This window comes from Grus americana, chromosome 2 (assembly GCF_028858705.1).
Source record: "Grus americana isolate bGruAme1 chromosome 2, bGruAme1.mat, whole genome shotgun sequence".
Lineage (NCBI taxonomy): Eukaryota > Metazoa > Chordata > Aves > Gruiformes > Gruidae > Grus > Grus americana.
Genome location: NC_072853.1, coordinates 145,584,027 through 145,606,045, shown reverse-complemented (window position 1 = coordinate 145,606,045; position 22,019 = coordinate 145,584,027). Strand labels below are relative to the sequence as shown.

The following is a 22,019-nucleotide window of genomic DNA, read 5'->3' as shown; positions in this document are numbered from 1 at the left end:
GCTCCCACCCCCGCAGAGCCACGGCCCCTCCGACCACCGCCTCCCCACAGCCGCCCCGCCCCGCCCGCCCCGCCTGGCTTCCGGGCGCGCTTGAAAGTAGGGCAGAGGTGAAGGCAGGCAGAGAGGTGGTTGAGACGGTGGTAGTGGGTCGGTTCTGGCCAGGGTAAGCGGTGATCTCTATCTGCCTCTTTCCTCGGCCGGGGGCTGCGCGGTGGTGGGTTGTGCGGACGGCTCGGCGACTCGACTGTCTCCTTACTGCCAGGCCCCGGCCCCGGTCCCGGCCCCGTCCACCCGGGCCTCTCCTGGGCAGCTCCTCGGTGCGGACCCTGAGCTGCCGTAAGCACCGCCGTGGTGCGGCGACACTCTCGGGCCCTGCTCGGCCCTGTCCCGCTCTGGGCCGCTGTTCCGCCAGGCGGGGAGCGCTGGGGTAGGGAGGACGCGGCCGGGGCTCGGGTGGGGGCTCGGACCGCTGTTGGCGGGGCCGCTCCCCTTCGGCGCTACTGCGGCTGTGGGGGCCTGGGTAGAGGACTGCGGGGGGCGGCGAGCTGCGTAATGGCGGCCGCTGGCAGGGCTGGGTCGGGGTCGCCGTGCGACTGATTTTCCCCAGTTCTCAGTTTGGTGAATGTCCCGGGGCTGGATGGCTGCTCCTCGGGAGAGAAAGCAACAGGCCTCGAGTTTGTTAATCGCCATATATCCGGAGAAAGCATCGGTAGCTGCCTGGTCACGGTTTCCCCCTGTTGTGTGTATGCCTCTTGCAGCTTCAGGCCAACAAGAAATCCTCGATCCTGGCTTTGTCAGTGGATGCTTCCCTGATATGTGTCTTTTACCGTGTAAATGGCTGGGGCAAAAAAGAAAACGGTATAGGGAGACACATCATCTGTCTCAAACTTAGGCTTTATTAATAGACTGTTAATGCTGTGTTACAGATCTGCATCATGGAAAAGCAAGTGCTTGAATCCTCTGAGGAGCGAACATTTCAGTACCAAGATTCTCTGCCTTCCCTGCCTGTACCTCCTCTTGATGAATCTTTAAGTAAATACCTTGATGCAGGTAATGACTTAATATTGTTATAGTAGCCTGGTGTCTGCTGTTGTAACCAGCCTAGTCTAAAGATGTTTGTGAGGTGATTTGTAGAGACAGCTTGTATGAACTGATATAATTAGGATGGGGGATCCAGAAAAGTTTAGAATGCAAAAGGTCTTTTTTCAGCTCCAAAATGGGAAACTAAGCATCCAGAGCAGCTTGAGTAGAAGTTTCCATTTTATCCCTATTTGCCTTTCTTTAGCATGGAAGGGAATTGGGCATATGGGAAGGTTAACTTTCTGGTATGAGGGTTTTTCCCCCCCCCCCCTAAGGTTTTGGTTTTGTTTCTCAGCTCTATCAGCTGGTCTAATGAAAGAGATTTCTCCATCTACAAACTTTGTTTTGCATAATGATTACTTTGCACGTTTATGACTCTGTCCAGGATTTTTTGGAAAAAAAAAGTTACTTCAAGCTTTTTCATGTTTAAATGTTGTTCTTTCTCACCAATACTATTAACTAAGCAGTAGGAAAAGGCAGTGGTGAGTGGGTGGGCATTTTTGGATAACTTCTGCCCAAAAATGTTTGCTCTCTAAAGAAGATAACATAAGAGAGAGAAGTTTTGAAAACAACATCAATGCACATGTATCTAGCTTTGTTTATAAAGCAGAGAGAACTGGTTAGTTCTTTATTATATCAGGCTTTGAAATGTCAGGGATTACAAGGATACGTTACCTAGTGTCTTAAGATTACTTTCCTATGTTTCTTTAATAATTTTCAGAACTCAGAGACATTGAGCTTTTTTCTGGAACATCTGCTTTGTGTCTTACTATCTGACCTGTAATATAGGAATACTAACAGAGTAAGACCTGGAGTTCTGTCCTTAGCAGAAACATATTACACCAAAATTTCCATTTCCCAAAAGAGAAATCCCTAAGTTCACTCTGAGTTCCCTTTTATTCTAAGTGTAGTGCAAATGGCCCGGTAGATGGTCATAGGTTTTCTTTGTTGTTGCTTACATCATCACGTCATCATGTTTTGATGCAAAACATTGAAGTGGTAGCTTTAGAGAAAAAGTGTTCTGTGTGTATGCATGTCAGCAAAACTTTTTCTTGTAATGCAGATTAACTAAAGTTGTGCTGCAGTGGTAGTGAACTTGCAATAAAAGAGTTGCTCTTTAGAATTTAGTCTTGTAAACCCAGCTTGCTCTCCAAGTTAATAAATAACTCTCTCATGGAGTGATAAAATCCGACAGTGAATTTGTTTGCTCTTGTTTTCTGATTTTGATCTGTGTTTTCACAAATACCTTATCACATGTCCCCTTTTTCCATGCTGAAGTTAATTCCTACTTCTGTTCCTTGTACATGTCATTTTATAACTTTGATCATCATTGTTTATCTCCTTTAGTCTCACTGGAGGTTGGAGGAAAGTTAGCCCAGTATTTTTTGTTCTGCCAGTCTTTCCTTGTTCAAATGACTTAAAGCCAGAATGCGCAGCGAGCAATTCTAGACACTGGCTTGGTGATTCTCATTGCTTAAGCTCTTCATTTGTTTAGTCTGTGAAGGTGAGTGAAGGAAGGGAGGTGCTTCTGAAGAATAATTCAGAAGCTCCAAATGACCCTTCATAGATAACTGTGAATCATTCCTTGGAAACTCCTGTCTGTCTTTGGTTGTAGGAGGATCCCAGGCACTAAAAATTAGTTAATGCACCTGTTGGTAAAGCACTTGTCTGTTTAAAGCCAGTCAACTGGAAAAGCTGGACAGAGTATGTCTCAGAAGGTGCCTTATTTAGGGCTTTACAGTAGCTGTCTCTGCTCTGGATTCAGGATGACTAACCTTGTTTTGAAGGTAGGCCTTGAGCAGGGAGGGTGGCTGTAGCCGTGTTATTTAGCCTTTCAGCTCACCCCAGAGGTTGAGAATCAGAAGCTCGGACTCAGCCTGAGAGTATGAAAACCCAAAGCTCCAGCTTTCTAGAGGGTTCCTTAACTATGCAACTGAAGATGTCATCATGGGATAGTTCTTGTTCATGGATGGAGCTGATCCGTTGGGAAAGGAAGACAAGATCTGTGAGCCTGGAGAAAATGGCAAGAGAGAAGTTTCACTGAACTGTAGTGAGAAAGGGGATGAGTTCTGCTCCTTCTTAATAGTGCTGCTTTTACATCTGATCAAATAGTTTTTAACTAGAAGGAGGCTCTGTTGTATAGAATCACGTAGGTTGGGAAGGGTTCATCTAGATCAGATCCCTGCTCAAAGCTGGTCCAACTACAGCAGGTTGCTCAGGCTTCCTTGGCTGCGTTTTGTATATCTGCAAGGATGGAGATTTCACAGCCTGTCTGGGTGACCTGTTCTGGTGTTTGATCACCCTCATGATTGTGGGAGGGGGAACAGAAACCAAACCAAGAATGACAAAAAAAACCCCAAACCACCAACTCGCATTTTCCTTGTCAGAAATTGCCTGTGTTCCAACTTGAGTCCATTTTTTTCTTTTACTATTCTTGTCCATCTCTGAGAGGAGCCATGCTTTATCTTTCCTATGCCTTTCCATTCAGTTGTTACAGAGTGCAACAGGGTCTTCCCTTTGCATTCTCTTCCTAAGCTGAATAAACTCAGTTCTCAGCTTCATCTCATTATCATATGCTCCAGTCCACTAGCAATCTTGGCCATCCCTCAAACAGGAAACAGAACTCAGTAATTTTGCTTATTTTCTTTCTTGTGTGCATGTTGCTCTGTAATGACTTTGTAACTTGAATAACAGAGGATAATCACCCTCTCTTACAACATTTTATGGTAGTAAGGTCACTCTCTGGGAAACCTGAGTATCGGACTGCCCTCAGTGTGGGAGTAGTGAATGTTGTAGACTGCTAAATGGTATAGGTGGATGTCCCTTTCTCGTTACTTCTTTTTTCATTTGTGTTCACAACTGATGGTGATGCAATTCAAGCTACATCTAGATATTGTTTATATTGACTTTAACAAGGCTTTTGGCACATCAAAAGTTTTGTTGTGGTTTTTTTTTTTTAAACTTCCTCATAGATGAACTGATGAAGTATGTACTAGGTAGCAGACAGTCAGGTGGACTGAAAACTCTCAGCTGCTGGGCTGAAAGGTTTGCAATCAGCAGCACATATTCCATACACCAGTCTCTGATGGTGTAACCCATGGGTCCAATATCATTTAGCATCTTCATTAATGACCTCGATGATAGGACAGAGTGCACTCTGAGTTAGCAAATGATACAAAGCTGGAAGGAGTGGCTGATGCTCCAGATGGTTCTACTGCCGTCAGAGGGAGCTTGGCAGGCCGGAGGAACAGGCTGACAGGAGCCTCGTGAAGTTCAACAAACAAAGGGAAATGCCAAGTCATGCACCCAGGGTGGAATAACCCTCCACACCAGCACAAGCGGGGCTCGACTGGCTGGAGAGCATCTTTGCAAAAAGGCCCCTGGGGTCCTGGTGGACATGAAGTTGATCATGAACCAGCAATGTGCCCTTGCAGCAAGGCAGGCCAGCAGCCTTCAGAGTTCTGTTAGAAGGAGTGTTGCCAGCAGGTAGAGAGAGGTGATCTTTCCCCTCTCTTCAGCACTGGTGAGGCCACACCTGGAGTGATTTGTCCAGTTCTGGGCTCCCTAGTACAAGCAACACACAGACATACTGAAGTGAGCCCAGCGAAGGGCTGTGAGGGCAATTAATTATCTGACATGTGAGAAGAGACTGAGAGAGGTGGGACTGTTCAGCCTGGGGAAGAAAAGGCTCTAGGCGGTATCTTTGCAATTCGTGTAAATACTTGAATGGGGAAGAGTAAAGAAGACTGAGCCAGACATTGCAGTGGTATCCAGTGACAGAACAAGAGGTAATGGGCACAAATTGAAATACAACAAATTCCTTTTAAATGTAAGAAATCTATTTTTACTGTGAAGGTGCTTAAAAGCTGGAACAGGTTGCTGTCAGGGAGATCGTGGAGTCTCCATCCTTGGAAATACTCAAAACCCAGCACAGTCCTGAGCGGCCTGTTGTAGCTGACCCTGCTGAGATGAGGTGTTGGACTAGATGATCTCTAGTAGATCTGTGAAGAAGAAAAAAGTAGTGGTTGCAGGCAAGCAATCATAACTGTAGCAAGACTCAGTTGTGAGGAAGTAAGATTTTAATTCTGCAAGGATAGGTAAGTATTGGAGACCTTGCTCAGCCTGAAACTCTATTTCTCTTGCAAAAGCTAGATTAGAGATGATAGATACACAAGTATAAAAAATTAAACAAGTATCCTTCCTTGTTTTTTAACAGCTGTAAGTAGATCACAGGGTTAGCACTAGCAAGGCAGACAAGAAGTTAACTGACAGTAGTGTCCAGCAGCCTCAAAAATGAATCAGACTTCATTGCGTAGGCATTGAATCAGCCGAAACTCCTCCCTTCCCTGCCTCCCAATCTGTTTGCCATTGACTTCACAATCTAAGTATAAAGGTAACAGAAAATATGTTATACAGTAGGTGAGTGTAAGAAGATAATGAGATGTGCATGTAGGGAAACTGTTACTGACCATAGATTTCATGGTAAAAGGCTTTAAGGAGGGTGTTAGATTAAAATAATGAGTAGTTTTGAAAATGTTTACAGAGAACTTTGGCCTGTATGGCACATGATCAGAGAGAAACCAAAAGTATTTTAAAATATAAAAATGGAGTAGTAGTAACTGCCATCACTCATCCAAAGGTAGGCATAACATGGGGACAGTGAATGGGAATTGATGGGCAGGGTGCTTGTAGACCATAAATGGGCTTTTGAAAATAAAGGCAAGCAGCTTATGGTTGGTGCAGTAGGGTGGCAGACATATATGGCTCAAAATTTATGTATATTTAATTATTCAGTGAGTTTTGTGGCAGCTGATGGAGTTGCAGAACTCCATAATATTTCAGCGTACAGTTTTAAATATATTTGGTTTAGTTATCTGTTAGGTATTTCAGGTTTTCAGTAATTGCTTTCATCTGCTAACATCTGTATTTATTTAAAAGTATGTATTTATGTTTTATTAGAACACACTGTGATTTATTTACAGATTTTTAAAATGTATTTTCCCTTCAAATATTTGTTTTAGAAAAATAAATTTTGAGTATTTTCATCTAATCCCTTGCTTGTGGATATCTGAATCTTGGAATAAATCTCAGTATGCAGTTGTCTTTAAAACAAAAAACATTTCCTTTTTACAGTGAAGCCATTTCTAAATCAAGAAGAATATCAAAGAACTGAGGATATAGTTAAAAGATTTGAAAATGGGATTGGGAAAGAGTTGCATCAGAAATTACTGGAAAGAGCTAAAACAAGAAGGAATTGGGTATGTAATTAGATATGTAGGAAATCATAATGCAATTTATGGAAAGTTGGTTGTTCAGGATATAATTTTGAGAGCCATTTAGCTTTTTTATCTTAGGATCTCCCTTATATCTGCCGCTTGGCCTATGGATATGAATACATTCACTTATATACATGTGACTTGTGTTTTTCAAAGTTGGGTGGCGAAGAGAGTTCAGTAACAGAAATGTTAAGTAACCTACCGGGTTTTAAATGCTTTGTCTGTCCTTCTGTCACCTCCATTCCCCCTCTCTTTGCTCTGCCACACCCCTCCCTGCGCCCACCCCACATCCTGTTGTGTGTCTGTCCGTCCGTGCCCTCCCCCCCAAAAAAAAGGAATTTAGAGCTTGATCTCTATCCCTTTCTTTCCTGAAGAAAGCTTTGTGGTAGCATTTTAAAGTTCTCTTTCAACAGAGAAAGGGATACAATGGGAGTCATTACCAAGTGGAATTCATCAGAACTTTGTAAATCTTAGCATGACATATTCTAGAGTGGGGATTTTCAGATGATGATAGAAGAAACGCATTATGAACTGTCTGTCCCAGATCCTGTCTCACACAAATCTCCTTTCCTTCCATTCTTCATGGTATAATCTGTCTGATGTTTGCAGCAGTCACAGCTGACACCTGCAGGAGTTTAAGATGATGAATATCCGGGAAGAACTCTTCATCATAACTTATAGTTTAGTAGTCTTAAGCAGTATTGAATTTTATTTCAAGCTTGAAAATAGAAGAGCTAGATGTGTCGTTAGCCTTGGCAGTTAGTTTTGAACCATTGCCCTGCCTTCTGTTATATAGGAACTACTATTCAAAATAATAATAATAAAGTAGTAAAAAAGCAAGCAGTTGATTATTAGAGAATTAATGACTAAAACTTAATTTTGACGCTAAATATTTTTCGTTTTCAGTTGGAGGACTGGTGGCTGAATGCGGCTTATCTTGATCTTCGTATAGCAACACAAATACACTGTAATATGGGAGGCCCTGGTCCCTATATTGAACACTACTGGCCACCCAAAGATGGCACTCAGATAGAAAGAGCATGTGTAAATATATGGCACACCTTGAATTACTGGACTCTATTACGAGCGTAAGACTTTAAGACAAAATAATTTATTCTAAATCTTAATGATCTGTGTGTACTTTAGTCACAAAAATATGTTTATGTTCATTGGCATGCATTCTTTGCAGTTAAAGATGTGGGTTTTTTTTCTTGATTTACTTGCAGAAGTATAATCTTTCTTGCTTAATTTTGGTGTACTTCTTTACTGCAGAGAGAAGGTGGCTATAGAGAGATCTGGGACTACTGTTCTGGACATGAACCAATTCCGAATGCTTTTCTGCACTTGCAAAATTCCTGGAGTTACCAGAGACTCGATCGGCAGTTATTTTAAAACTGGTAAACAAATGCAAATTGTGCATTAATACAAGCAAATGATTTTGTATTAATGGGCTAATGTAACGGTCATTTTAACCATAAAAGACTTGCTCCCTTGAGCACTGAATCAGATACTGGTTGTTGAGTGCTTATATAAGGAAGCAAAGAAGATACCTAATCTACAAATGCCCTTTTTGGCCCAATATTTAGTCCTTTCTAAATAAGATTAAAAGAAAGCTCTGCTTCAAATTGTATGTTACCAGCCTGAGGCCTATAAGAAGTGTGCCAGCATTAAGAATTGAAAGGAAAAAAAAAAAAAGATAAATCCCATGTGTTATAAATGTGGGTGGATTCCGTGGACAGAATTTCAGCATCATTACTAATTGCATCTTTTTCCACAAAATGCATTTCTTCAGTGTGCTTCCATACATTCTGTTGGGATAATTCTTACTTATTTTCTGTCATCGTGCTGTTTCTTGACTTGGTCAGCTTCTTCTATATTCAGTCTTGAAAGTACTCCATAGTGCTTCTTGAAGCCATTCTATTAAACTCTCACCAGTTTCTGGGGTGCAGGATGAAGAGCTAGGGTAAAAGTGTAATTTTATTTACTCATCCTCCACTAAGAAATACTGTAGTATTAGTAGTTGACTAACTGAAATTGTAACACCCCTCCCACGCACATTCTGATGCATCCAGAGTTGTTCAGTGATGTCGCTCTAGATAATCATGGGAGATGTGAATTTGTGTAAGACTCAGGAATTCAAGAAGGAGGAGGTATTGCCTTTCTCCATAGAATATATATATGGAAATCTCTATACCACAGGATATGGCAAGAAAATGCAAAGTTGAAAGCAAATTTCAAGGGTTTTATCTTAGCATTACGGTTGAAGATTCAGTTTAAATACCAAAACATAGAAGAAACAGTCAAATGGTGGAAACTCAATGTTCCGTTTTGATCACGCTTAATAAACAAAGCTGTTATCCTGTGAAGATGCAATTTGTCATTCATGTCCCTTTTCTTCCTTAAAATATTGTAAGAATTTTACTAATCGGTCTTGCTTACATCATTTTTCATGTCATACACAGCAGGTGATATCCTTTTCCATGTAGATTGTCTACTTCCAGATGAAATACTTAGTCCAGTTGGTTGTCTTGGTTCTCTGTGATTGATGGAAAAATATGAATACTTCCAGAGGAGGATTTGGGCCATCAAAATATGCAGGTATCTAAGATAGGCAGAAGGAATTGCCATCTGGAGAAGGATCTGTTTTTCTCCTTTGGCTATAGCAGGAACTGACATAGTCTAAACAATTGAAGTGGTATTCCGATTGCAGAGTAGGCCACCTAAAATTTGACAGGTACTGTCACGCTAAAAGCCAAGAGAACCTGATCAGTGGAACCTGGAGAGCTATTAGGTTGACCCTGCAGCAGACACCTTAATGAGAGCAGGTGAAGAGCTCATTAGATGTCATTAAGTCTGTTGGGTAGATATGCACCAACTGTAGTGAGATCTTAGACACTTAACTCTAGGTATGTTAACTTCCAAGCTTAATTCTACCCTTTGCTTTAGACAGCTCAGGTTAGGAGGAGGCTACCTAAAATAAGTGAATTTGTCATCCCTTCTGATTTTTTGTTATATTAGAAATTAATTTCCTGATCTATGAAGGTGAGGTTTACATGAAATGGCAAATTCTGCACCCTAGAATGTCTTTAATCAGGTATGTATTGAATTGTATTATCTGATTCAGAAAGTAGGACCATAAAGATAGATGTAAAAGCCTTATAGTTAAGATTTAGACTTCTGTTGATGCCCTTTCAGTTGAATACTTGCGGGTAAAGTAGCATACACCTCTTTTCCCCCCCCCCCAGAGCGGAGTACTGGACTAGAAGAGATGTAGCGCAGTGGCTCAGTTTGAGAAATGTGGAGCTACATTTCTTGGGATTTTGACATCTGGTTTTTGTCAGAATTTTTTCCAACTTTATTTAGTCTTCTTTCCAGATAGATGGATTCAATAAGGCAATGCTATGCAAGTGTATCTGGCCTAGTGTGGGCCAGTACCATTTGTGTTTCTGTATAGTGGCCAAATTCTGTGTCAGTGCTCCCTTTTTACGGATGAGCAGATTTCAGATCAGGTCTGATTGACATAGTAGTGACTCTTGATCTTGAGCTGCATAACTGAAACTGAAGGACTCAGTCATCTGCAAAGTGTCTTAGCAGCAGGCTTGCTGCATTATATTCATTCCTTTTTTTAATAAAAACCCCCCCAACAACCAACCACCCAAACAAAACTTAGGCAAGAGAGAAATGTTGCTAGATCAATTTTCAGCAAGCAGTACTCTGCAGAAAGTGTTCCTGCCTACAAGATACACAAATAAATAACATTTGCTACTATGTCATGACAATGACTTGAAGTAGTTAATAACAGTGAAAATTATGTACTTCTGTGTATTTTCTCTAATAGTTTTAAGAAAATAGAATCATGCAATTGGACTTCAAAAGTTATTCTTTTTTCTTCTTTCCTGTTTTTAACTGTATGAAGTCTGTCTAACTTTGAACAAAAAATAGGTCCGTAGGACTTGTGTTTTTCCTGTATCTGTAACTCGCTTTATCCCCATGGTTGGATTTTTATGTTTTGGTTTTTGTTTCATTTCAGAGACTGAAGGTGAATGCCCATCTCACTTAATAGTCCTGTGTCGAGGTCGAGTATTTGCATTTGATGCTATACATGAAGGCAATATGGTGACTCCTTCAGAGATTTTCAGGTTTTCAAACTACCTTGTTTCAAATGAGTTGTCCTATTTAAGCTGCATACCAAAGACAATCTTTCTATCCCCTTCACCCCGAAGAATTAGGTGTGGAGAGGCTATAGATTCTCCTCTAGTTGAGGGTTCAGATTTGAGTACATTCTTGTTTAGTGGATGGCATCTTCTTGCCATGAAGCATAACAATTACGTTCTGTTGTAATACACCCATAGAACATCACGCAAAAGGGCTCAGTGAAGATATTTCAGTGCGTGAAGTTTCTTGACATGGAATTATTAGGATTATAAGTAATATAATTCCTTTCAGGACCAATTCACGTTGATAATTGTCTCATTGCTACTTAATCATTATCAAAGATGAAGCACCACTGTCATGTTGATTTAAATCTAATAGACCCATGGTCAATTTTCTCAAGAGTAGAGGGACTGGAATTCTTGTTGATGAGTGCAGCAGAGTCCAAAATTGCAGTATACACTGGTTGATTTTTTGCTAGCTACAGTGCAGTACAGCAGCATTTCACTTGCATTTCTTGTCTTTGCACCAGACCTGTGACAACCAGCCATGTTTGTGACTCTCTTCATACTCCTGACCTACTGCAAAGGAAAGAATTTGGTTCTTTAAATAGTAAATTTGAATACTAGTGCAACTAGCAGCATTTAAAGCTTTTCCATGCTGTATCTCTTATCTCCCAATTTTCAAATTGGCAATACGGTTGTAGCCACAAGGTTTTCTGCTCTGTTGGTCAAACTCTGATGTCACATACAGAGGTAGTTTCAGCATAAGTCTCTTGTGATGAATTTAGGATCTATATGCATGCCTTTACTAAAGAGGGGTTGTGCATTTCCTCTAGTAATAACTTACTGCATTTGGCAAAGTGCTGTTTATAGAGCACAACAGAAGACTTTTGTAACTAAATTGGCAAAAGGTGGATGGCCAAATTCCTTGGGCAAGACAAAAACTAGTTAGAGAAACTCAAAAAGCTTTTTTTTTTTTAAGTCTGGTACTTTAATACTTAAGATATTTCAACACATGTATTTCCAATTTCTGTAGTTGTACTTGTTAGATCAAGAAAGTAACAAAGAAATGAATGCCTGGAATACAGACAAAAAGCCCTAAAGCTTTCTCTTGCCTATAGAAAGGGCAGATTGGTTTTGGTTTTGTGGTTAAGTTTTTGTCGTTGTTTGTTTTTTGTATAACCTCATCATTGGTGTCTTACACTTTCGACAAATGTGTAACTAATGACCAGTAGTGAAGTTTAATGGGCAAGAGTGTCAGAACAAAGGACAAGCGAGATCAAACGCCTGTAATTTGTGGAGTTTTTTAACACCTAGAGTAGCATGTGAAAAACTGAATTTGAGAGCTAAAAAATACCTCTCTGCTCATAGCTCTTCAAAGGGAAGATGCAAGGGAAAGGTAGGAAGAGAAGTATTCTTGTGTGGTTCAGTCTCTACATTTAGGATGTATTGTAGTTACTGTTCTGCTTTAAATTTCAGGGTTTATCTTCAGTGGAATTTTTGCCCTTGTATCTGATTAGTTGCTGTAAAACCTGCAGTATTGCAGATGTCTGCTGCTTGGGAAGGTTTGACCTATACTGCTGAAGTCTTAAATCTAGTTTTAAATTAACTACATAATAACACTTTAGGATCATGGTTGTTCACATAGAAGTTTGTACTGGGCTGGTAGCTGGAATTTGAATTAACCGTTACAGACCAAAACCAGAGCAGGTCTTCAGCTGCCCTTAGAGTCTGAGCAAGCTGATTCACACTTCCTGAAAATTCACATTAGCTTGTGAATGTGGAAACAAAATTCCAGCTTCGTGAAAGAGAGAGAGATGAAAAGGGTGACTTTTACCTTCTCTCCATATGTTCGTTGTTAACTTCAGTTTTTGAAATCTTCTTAAAGGCAACTTACTTATATACAGAAAAGATGCCATAGTGAACCAGAGGGACCGGGAGTGGCAGCCTTAACAAGCAACGAAAGGACAAAATGGGCAGAGGTGGGAATACTTCAACAGTTGATTCCTGAGAAAAGCATTGTGATCGTTGGAAATGTGTCATTTCATTTAGCTTTGTCTTTTTATGCTTTCTAGTTACGTCAATATTTGATTGATCTTGATCCAAAGAACTTAACTCTTCTGGAAAAAATTCAGAGAAGTTTGTTTGTGGTCTGCCTTGATGATTCTAGTCCCCATGCAACTCCTGAGGACTACACTGAGGTAGCTAAGGACTTTTGATAATTCATATCTGATCATCTTTATATAAAAAAATTCTTCTGTATATATGCAGAAGTAGCACTTCTTGCTTTTTCAGAACAGTGAAAATGAAGCAGATAAATATGCAGATCATGCTTCTTGTTGATCCATAGGAATACTTACTGAAGTAGGTTGTATTGTTAGGGCTTTGGAAGTGGGAATGGCTGAAATCTACCTTCATAATCTTTTAGCCCTCTATCCTTCAGGGTCCTCAAAAATATAGTACTCACTCTTTAATTTAAATCCTTAGGCCTATAATCATGTTTCATCTTCAACTGGAAGAAAATGTCTTATCTCTCAGGGAGTTCTTACCATCTTAATGTAGGCTTGATTTAACCAACAGAGGTTGGCACTGTACTTGGTGTTAGTGTACTCGGTGTTTAAAACTCATAGTGTGTACCTTTTGCTTTAGATTACAAGGCTGGGGCTAACAGGTGATCCGACTGCACGCTGGGGAGATAAATCCTACAATAGCATATTCTTTTCCAATGGAACCTGTAGTGCGTTCTGTGATGTAAGTTGAAAATTTTTTTCCCCCCTTATAAACCTTTTAAAGTATTTATTTACTAAGTTTTCCCTTAATTTAAATGTTTAACCTGTTTCTCTTTAGTGTAGCCTTGTTTACCAGACACCTTGTCTGGTAAGTTTCCAAAAGCAGTCTGGTTTCACAGTGTTTGATATTACACCATACTTGAATTAAGAACATGAGATCTGAAATCATAATCTGATTTCTAAAAGTGTTTAATGAGGGAGTTCCAAAGACAAAAATTACATTGCACAAGAAGACTTAAAATTAGCTCTTTGTATTATGTAGCTATTTGAACAGCTGTGTTTTTTAAACTCAGATTATTTTTTTTTTAAACTTGTTATTGAATGGCCAGCAGGGCCTACATCTTGCTTGAAATCTGCTTTTCCACAGCAGTGGTATATTGTGCCTCCCTATCTGGCTGCAGAGCAGTCAACAGTGGGTGGACTTACAGTAGTTCTGTATGTATTGTAGAACTAGAAAAACAAGTCCAACACTGTGTAGTAAAGCTGTTGGTCTGCAGGAAAAAGACTGGGGTAGGGGAAAAATCAATTTGAACTTCTTGCAGTTACGCAAATAATGTGATACCTTGTCTTATATGATTCTAGCATTCTCCTTTTGATGCCATGGCTTTAATTACCATGTTATCTTATGTCGAAGAGAAGATCATTGAAAATGAAGGAAAATGGAAGGTATCTATCCTTGAAACTTTCAAATGTATTAGTTAGTGTCTTTTCTATGGATAACACTTTCTGTTTTCTTTCTCTCTTTTTGTCTACATCCTCCCAGGGATCAGATAAAATGAGGGATATTCCAGTGCCAGAGGAACTTGTATTCACAGTGGATCAAAAAATTCAAGATGAAATTGGATGTACTAAAGAACTGTATTACAAAAAGGTGGAATTTCTTGCTGCTTCTCTTAATTGTCACTGATTTTTTTTATTTTTTTTTTTTTTTCCCCTCCCTCCTCTCCCCCCTCACCATGCAGCTATTTGCATGGTTTTAGCTGGCCTTTCTCCATGCTGGAGAACAAGAGTTAATATGTTATTGATTAATTGATGGGTCAGAGGATTTAACACCATGGTTTAATTTGTTGCATTGTTGGTTTATGTTGAACATGTTTTATTTGAAGTGAAGCAAGTTGTGATATTTGTGGTTTCTTGACTTCTGTTTATTTTCTTCCTGTGGTTTGACAGGTATCTGACTTGCAGCTAGTGAATTATGCCTTCACATCCTTTGGCAAAGCATTGATTAGAAAGAGGAAACTTCATCCTGATACATTTGTGCAGCTTGCCCTTCAGCTGGCTTATTACAAATGCCACGGACGGTAAGAAAATCTCCTTACCCAGATTAGGAATAAAAGAACTAGTAAAGAAGTGGATCTGGAGGTATAATGCAATGGCCTTACAATGCCAGTGAGTAATTTGGTGTGGTGACATAAGAATGAAGTAAGTTGTGGGGTTTTTTTAAATTAACAGTTGCATAGGGCCTTGTTTTGCACTGTTGATCTCCATGGGGCTTGTGCTCTTGGCTTCAGAATTGTGTCCTTGTGCCCATAGGGATTATGCACGTATGCATTGCGGAATGGAGGGCAGAAGACAATCCATGAAAACATGGGTTTAGGATGTATGAAGTACATATATGGGCAAACACTAAATGTGCAATGGATCAGGATTCTTCAGTGTCAAATAGTTGCTCAGATGGAGAAGAAAGCTTTATCTGTAGCAAGTAACAGCCATCAGTAAAATGGTTAGTCTTCCAAGCCTGTAAAAGGCCTCACAAACCTCAGTGTCTCACTTTCTTTAACAAAATTAGATGTGAAGGTTTGGGCAGAATAAGAGAGATAGTGACCCTCCAAATGCCTGACTCTGCATTTTTGGGTGTGTCATTTTATTTTGTATTATTTGTAAAAGGCAGTGTTCTTCCTGGTATTGGTGTTCCCAAATTTCTGTTTGCTAACTAGCACAGATTATAGCTTGTATAAGTCATTACAGACATGGCAAGTGTTGCTTGCTTCAGAAAAGGAGGGTTTTGTCATATGAGCATGGTGCTTAGTCACTGGAGATGCCTGTCTCATCATAAGAAAGGTTGGTAGATCTCAGTTTGCTGAACATTGGAATAAATTAATTGTCTGACTAAAATAGCCTGTTAAGTCTGTTCTAAACACACAAGGATGTTTGTAACTTGTATATTAGATGGTAGACTGTCATAGGGCAGGGGATGCTCTGGGTAAAAGCTGGATGGGTGTCAGTCTGCAACAGAGAATGATTTGAGCCTTTTCCTTATAAATGCATTGAGACACCTTCTTATTTCAAGTGTGTCTCTTAATTTTTGAGGTTTTGGTTGGTGTAGATGGTTTCTTTAATGGACATATATAGTGAAACTGAAGCGTCCGTAATTTCAGCTTATTTATACTGGAGGCTGGTAGATCTGTAGTTAGCAGAAAATAGCCATGACAACCCAGTCTTTTTAAGGTATGATTATAGCACTGACACTTTTTCAGTCATCTGTCTCATAAAAGCTTGAAGAGTTCCTTTGTGGCTCTCAGACACAAAATTGCAAAGAAAATTAGTGCCTTACTGATACTTGTAACCGAGGTGGATATGTAAGATACCTGGTAGGACTCTTTTATTCCTTAAGAGAGTATATAGTTTCTGAAGTTAACGAGATACTCTTCCCTAATTTTAATTCTTAGCCCGGGCTGCTGTTACGAAACCGCCATGACCAGGCGTTTCTATCATGGCCGTACAGAGACCATAAGATCGTGTACTATGGAAGCAGTGGAGTGGTGCAAGTCCATGCTGGATCCTTCTGACAGTGTAAATACTGAAATCCTACTTAAACCATAATGTATTTAGAAGGCCTGTCATTTGAACTGCTTAAAACTGTTGTCTCATTAATGGGAATTGGCCTGTTTCCAGTGAGACAGATTTCAAATGTTGGGTTGCTTGAAGTCTGGCTCTGGTCATTGTGACTGAGGTGAGCTGTCATCTGTGGGCTTGTTTGGTTTTCTATCCTATTTACCTTTTGGTTTGGAGAATGTAAGTGCCTTGAGTTACATTCACACTGATTTCTGGCCTCCCCCCCCCAGTAACTGGGTTGCAATCAATGTATTCTGCTGTGGAGTGTTTCTCTTGTCTTAATTTTTAAGTGAAATCAGGAAATGTTAGTCTAATCGCTAAGTCTAAGAGCAAGATTGAAATCTCTTTGTGTCCTAGTGGCAACAGGGCTGTATTCTAGAGTTTGTCTCTGAATAGCTGAACTGGCGACCTTTTTCTTTTCCCTGCAACTACCCTCTGGGGCTTGGCTGGCAGAGCGTTTCATGCCTTTCTTGCCAAGTGAGAGCTGTACTAAAGCTCTTTCTCTTGTCCTCACTGCACAGAGCCTGAGAAATGAAGCAAGGAGGAGATTTTTAAGATGAAGGGCTATGTATCTTTAGGAAATTCAAAGTTCTATGTTACTAATGCATCTGAGAAAATACAGGATTATGGCCTCCAGGAGGTGTGTGTGATATAATTATAGTCTTCAAGAGCGTATTTTCCTAGTCTACACGGGCTTCTTTTGGCATGTGCTGCAGCTTTAAAACTCAATTTTCTAGCCATTATTCAAATCTGTTTTCTTATTGCAAATACAGATTCCTGTTCTTTCCCTGCTCTTCAGTTATCTTCTAACCAATTAGCAGGCTTCTATGGGCAATACACATAGAGGTTTGTTACTTACAACACTAACGGTAGCCTTTTTCTCTTTGTAATTTTAAATAGCATCTCCAAATGCTATTAAAACCTTCCTATTGCTATTTTTTATGATGAACTCTTGGGCTTAAAGCATTGAATCTGTTCAGTCTGTATTGAAATTAAGATACTTAAAAGTCTACTTCTAAGGTACTAGAAAATACCTAAAGTTAGGTACTTTGGGGGGGGAACCGCTTTTGTCTCAACTCTTCTTTTTTCCATTGTGAGCTTAGTAGCTTGATTTTTATCCAAATTGAGTGGCTACTGCCCTTGTTTCACATTCTCTGCTGCAGCCTTTAGTGTAATGAATAAAAGGGTTAAGGGTGATTTTAAGTAGTTAGAGGGCTAGTAGGAGCTAAGATTTCAGAAGCCAAGATCTTGGGGGCCTAGAGATGTTTCTCTAGGCCTCCTTTACCAAAGCATGTATTGGTATTCTGTTCTCTCTGGTTTTAATATGGAAGTTTCAATATAAAATTGAAAAAAACCATAATATTGAGCAGAACTACTGTCATGGAAGTGATATTTCAATCAGCAGAGAAAATTTGGGAATGCAGTTGGCATCTGTGTATATTTTAATTAGGGTCTTTTTTTGTCTTGTTTTCTGCCTGTGCTTTACAGATTTTTTTCATCTGTTGGTTTGGTGGTTTTTTTGAGTTTGTTTTTTTTTTTTGGCATGAAACATGATAGAATAGAATATTTCAGTTGGAAGGGACCTACAGTGATCATCTAGTCCAACTGCTGGACCAATCCAGGGCATTGTGATCATGTAAATGCAACTGCACCTGCTTAAAAGCCAATGTGTTTCTAAATAAGTGGCACTGTAGTAAGTTTTTGGGTTTGATTATTCCACAGTGGCTAATCTCCATTGTTTCGTCTTGTTTGGGAAAGAGCATGAGGTTTAGAATATTGTTCAGTGCAAAAGTGATCCAAGTAACAGAACAAAGATACAGGAAACAAATGAGCAAGTTCTCCTGGAAAAGGAATTTGGATTTGGGAGAAAGAGTTTGAGAGAGGTTCTAATATACCTTTCAAATTTGTTCTTCTATCTAAAAGTGCTAGAAAATGTGAAAGGGAAGAACTTGCTGATCTGTGATTCCTGATGTGTTACTTATCTGGATTGTTTTTTCTTTTTCTGTCTTTTTTTCTTTAATTCTGTCTCCCCCACTTTACACAGACTTATCAACAGCTACAGCTGATGCATCAGGCGTTTGCAAAGCACAATAAAATGAGGAAAGACTGTGAGAATGGAAAAGGTACTCTGGGATCAAAAGGGTGGTTTTTTTCCTTTTTTTTTCTTGTGGGTGAAAAGGGAATATTGCTGTATGCTAATACATTTTCTCTGTCTCCTTGTTTTCAACCTGAGTACAAACTACCCCTTATCATTTTATACTTTAATTTTGGGAAGAGGAACTAAAAACCTAGTCCTTGCACCCTTCCTTGTGCCCCAAAGACATGTTCACTTTTAATAATAATTCACTGTTTCTGCACAGCTAAACATTATTTCAGAATATGTTCTGATCAAATATATGCTTGGCTGGAAAGTGGGAAAATCGGTCTTTTAAGGCAGAGGAGAGATTTAGGTGAAATTCTAACCCACCCATGTTAACATGGTCAGCTATTCTATGAATGAGAGAGAAAAGCTGGGAAATAATCACCTGATGAACTTTCATACTCTCTCCATCCTACTTAATGAGTTATCAGGGCAGTTGTGGCCCTGAAAGCCTTTTCACCTTGTTGGCATAATTGCCTGTGGGCCAGTTTCACTGTGTGGAACTCCTCCTCCTTGACTAAAATGGCAGTTTTCTAGGGTTTTATTTTCCACAGGAACTGTGCTGGGTTTATATTACTTAGTTCACTTGTATCTGGGTTCAGTGTTACAAGCTGAAAGTGATGAAGGCCTCGTAGATCAAATATTTGGGAAGTGTTTTTGAATGCTACAATATGAATCTTGGTTTTTAGTAGACTGTCATTTATCTGTCCCTTCAGCTGCTATTTGAGCTTCCAGCTATCCAGACCAGAAGAAGCAGAAAACTGGGAAATGCTGCTGTTAATGATGCAGTATTTGCATTTATTTCACAGGATTTGATCGTCATCTTCTGGGTCTCCTACTCATAGCACAGGAGCAAGGACTGCCGGTGCCAGAACTTTATGTGGATAATGCCTTCACAGCTAGGTAATTCATACTGTTGTCCTGTGGGGAGGCTGTATCCCTTGATACCAAGGACTTTGTTACACTGGCCTTCTGCATGCTGATTTCTTTCTTGATCTCTAGGACAAAATAACTTTTTGTAAAACTCACTTTGTTTTAAATTAACTTTAAAAGTGCTGGTTTTGTTTTTGTGGTGTTCTACAGTGGAGGAGGTGGGAATTTTGTTCTTTCAACTAGCCTGACTGGCTACACTAGGTTGAGTGGATCTGCGCTCCCTATGGTACATCATGGCTATGGCTTTTTTTATGCAATCAGAGATGACAGGTAAGGATATAATTTTCATCTTGGGCATAGTTCTGTCTCTGTCAAAAAGGGAAAGGAGACTAACAACTAGAATGAGGAAAGTAGAAACATGGCTGAACATGTCAGAAAAGGTTAAGAAGTGAGGTAGATGAGAATAGAGGCATTAACATTCTGGGAAAGTACGTGTGGGAGGAAGGATGAACAGCGGAGGTGAAGTGAGCACCAAGATATTTCCAATAAGCAGAAAGAAAGAGTGGAGAAGGTGAAAGAAGGAAGGAACAAAAGAACTTAACTTACTTTAAAATAAGCTTTCATTTTAGAGATCATTAAATTTAACATGGAAAGATGTTTTTTTTAAAAAGTAGCAACTGATTGAGATAGACCAGATAGAGTACAGGTGAGCACACTGTCCATCACTTTTGGCAGTGACGCGCACATCTCTCTTGACTCAAGCCAGACCCCTTTGAGTAAAAAGGAGAAGCTAAAACATTTGGCTTCACTTCTCATAAAATGGTAGGATATGAAAATATCCAACTTTGGCTTATTTGGTCTTCTGGACAAAAAATATTGCTTCTTTATCAAATCTAATAAAGTACTTTGATTATAATGTGTTGAGAGAGCTTAGTATTTTGTGATTTGGGTGTAATTTGGGTGACTTCTTTCTAAAGCTAAATATGGATTGTGTGCAGATTTGATTCAGTTTGAGAATACAAACCACTTATGCTTTGATCTACTGCTTTTAAGATAAATAGAACTAGATAAATCTTTACATTTTATTAGGTAAATAGAAAAAAAAACCCCTTTAAATTTTAAACTAATTTCAGAGAAGAAATATAATTCATAGTATTTTCAAATATAAGCAAAAACTTATGTCACTGTGTATGTAGATATGGATATTTAAATCAAAGTATCTCATTTCAAGATGTGTCAACATTATTGCTTAGTGAAGGCTCTAGGGATCTGAGTCCTTTCTGAATGTTGAGACAGCACGTTGATAATAATTTTACATTGCAGGGCAAATTGTGTGACTTCTAATTGTCGTGGTCTAGGATAAGAGTGGTAACTTCATTGTTTTCCGGTTTGATAGGATTGTTGCTACCTGTTCTTCTTGGAAATCCTGTCCAGAGACTGATGCCGAAGTGCTGTGTAGAACCGTGTTCCAGTGTTTTCAGGACATGCTGCAGTTAACAGTTGCAGCACAGCTGTAAGGTTGATAATGATGTAAAAAGCCTTTGCAAGCTCACAAGTTATATGTAGTACTTATAAATGAAATACTACTCAAGAGTACTGTTATATTCAAGTTAAGACGTTTAATAATCTATGTGAAGTCTACCTGGTTTTATGGGATTTACTGTGGTAACTACCCATTTAAGAGTAATGTAGCCATTTGCAACAACAATGCAAGCAGTAGTACCTTACTGATGTAGAACTATGCAATATTAAAATATGCCTCAACAATGCAAACATACTTCAGAGATGGGGTGTTGGAAGTGGAGAATTTATGGGAGATTTATATTTATGATCTTAGTAGCAACACATAGAATACTTTGTAGTTTACTGATATTGTTTATTCCAGTGGAGCACTTAACTGCATACTTAAGAGTAACCACATTATCCTCTTAGATGATTATGCTTCCTATTCATAATGGTTTATGAAATAGAAGGGCTGCCTCCATCAGGCTATATGTTATTTTGTAAGTTACTTTTCATTTTTGCTATTGGAATTATACCAAATAAATGTTGTATGCGTGAATGTGGGGATGTTCCCACTACATTTGTAGAATGAGAGCACTACAATCTGAAGTATTTTGAAAAAGGAGCTCAGTCATAAAGGCAGTAAGTAGCATTTGAGTTCCAAATTCCTCAAAGTTTTCATCTGCTAGTGAGCTGTGAATGTCTGCTGCTTTACACTAATAATACACAGTAAAAGTAAGCACTGAATGCAGTTCAATAGTTCTCAGGATTTTAAGACTTGATTCCTCTGTCTGAGCAGCTTTGTATTTTCCTGTCATAGAAATAAAATTCTTCTAAAAATCAGCTTTGTATTGATTGACTTATGTGTGGACACTTAATGTGTAGCAACTAAAGTTTGTGAGAGAGATGATCTTGGGGACAGATGAACTTCAAGTAGAGATTTCAGCCTTTGTCTTCCCTACCTTTATTGGACTACTTGCACATCCTGTCTCAATTGAATCTGACAACCATTCATTGTTTAATGGTTGATTTGAGGTCTTCCAAAACTCATACAGAGTAAGAATTCATTCTGTCCTGGAGTGCTTATAATAACCCACTCTTCTTTCTTGGAGGTAAATGACTTTCTGAAATCTCTTGGTTAGTGAAGCATGTGTCCTTAAGCTGTTATTTCTGTGAGAGAGATTAGGATTTTGGATCAAGCTATACCTGATGATTTTTATTCTTTTTTTTTATAAGTTCTGTGTGATAGTTACAACCTTTCACCCCTCAAGGGGGTTGGTAAACCTCGTTGTAAGAGTGACAAGGACAGTTTGCTTTGAACACTCTTTTGAAATAGCCTGAAATCTGATGAAGGGTGTGATTTTTTGCA

The 22,019-nt window shown here is 39.4% G+C and overlaps 1 protein-coding gene across 3 annotated transcripts; it reads left to right on the top strand.

The window, feature by feature from the left end:
• The first annotated feature begins 65 nt into the window (after window positions 1-65).
• On the top strand, window positions 66-21,493 carry CROT (carnitine O-octanoyltransferase). 3 transcript variants are annotated; one of them, XM_054815951.1, is made up of 17 exons: window positions 66-163; window positions 927-1,050; window positions 6,214-6,338; window positions 7,263-7,444; window positions 7,629-7,753; window positions 10,387-10,495; window positions 12,399-12,492; window positions 12,586-12,711; window positions 13,160-13,261; window positions 13,882-13,965; window positions 14,063-14,170; window positions 14,470-14,600; window positions 15,969-16,092; window positions 18,179-18,257; window positions 19,084-19,177; window positions 19,358-19,477; window positions 20,544-21,493. In XM_054815951.1, exons 2-17 carry the CDS (start codon window positions 936-938, stop codon window positions 20,662-20,664), a joined length of 1,839 nt encoding a protein of 612 aa, XP_054671926.1. In that variant the 5' UTR covers window positions 66-163; window positions 927-935; the 3' UTR covers window positions 20,665-21,493. The 3 variants fall into 3 exon arrangements, 1 of the variants encoding a protein (XP_054671926.1); XR_008575788.1 differs by lacking the exons at window positions 12,586-12,711; window positions 13,160-13,261; window positions 13,882-13,965; ... (5 more) ...; window positions 19,358-19,477; window positions 20,544-21,493 and adding an exon at window positions 9,375-9,450 and having other exon boundaries at window positions 12,399-12,439; XR_008575789.1 differs by lacking the exons at window positions 12,399-12,492; window positions 12,586-12,711; window positions 13,160-13,261; ... (6 more) ...; window positions 19,358-19,477; window positions 20,544-21,493 and adding an exon at window positions 8,819-8,954 and having other exon boundaries at window positions 10,387-10,493.
• The last annotated feature ends 526 nt before the right edge of the window (window positions 21,494-22,019 follow it).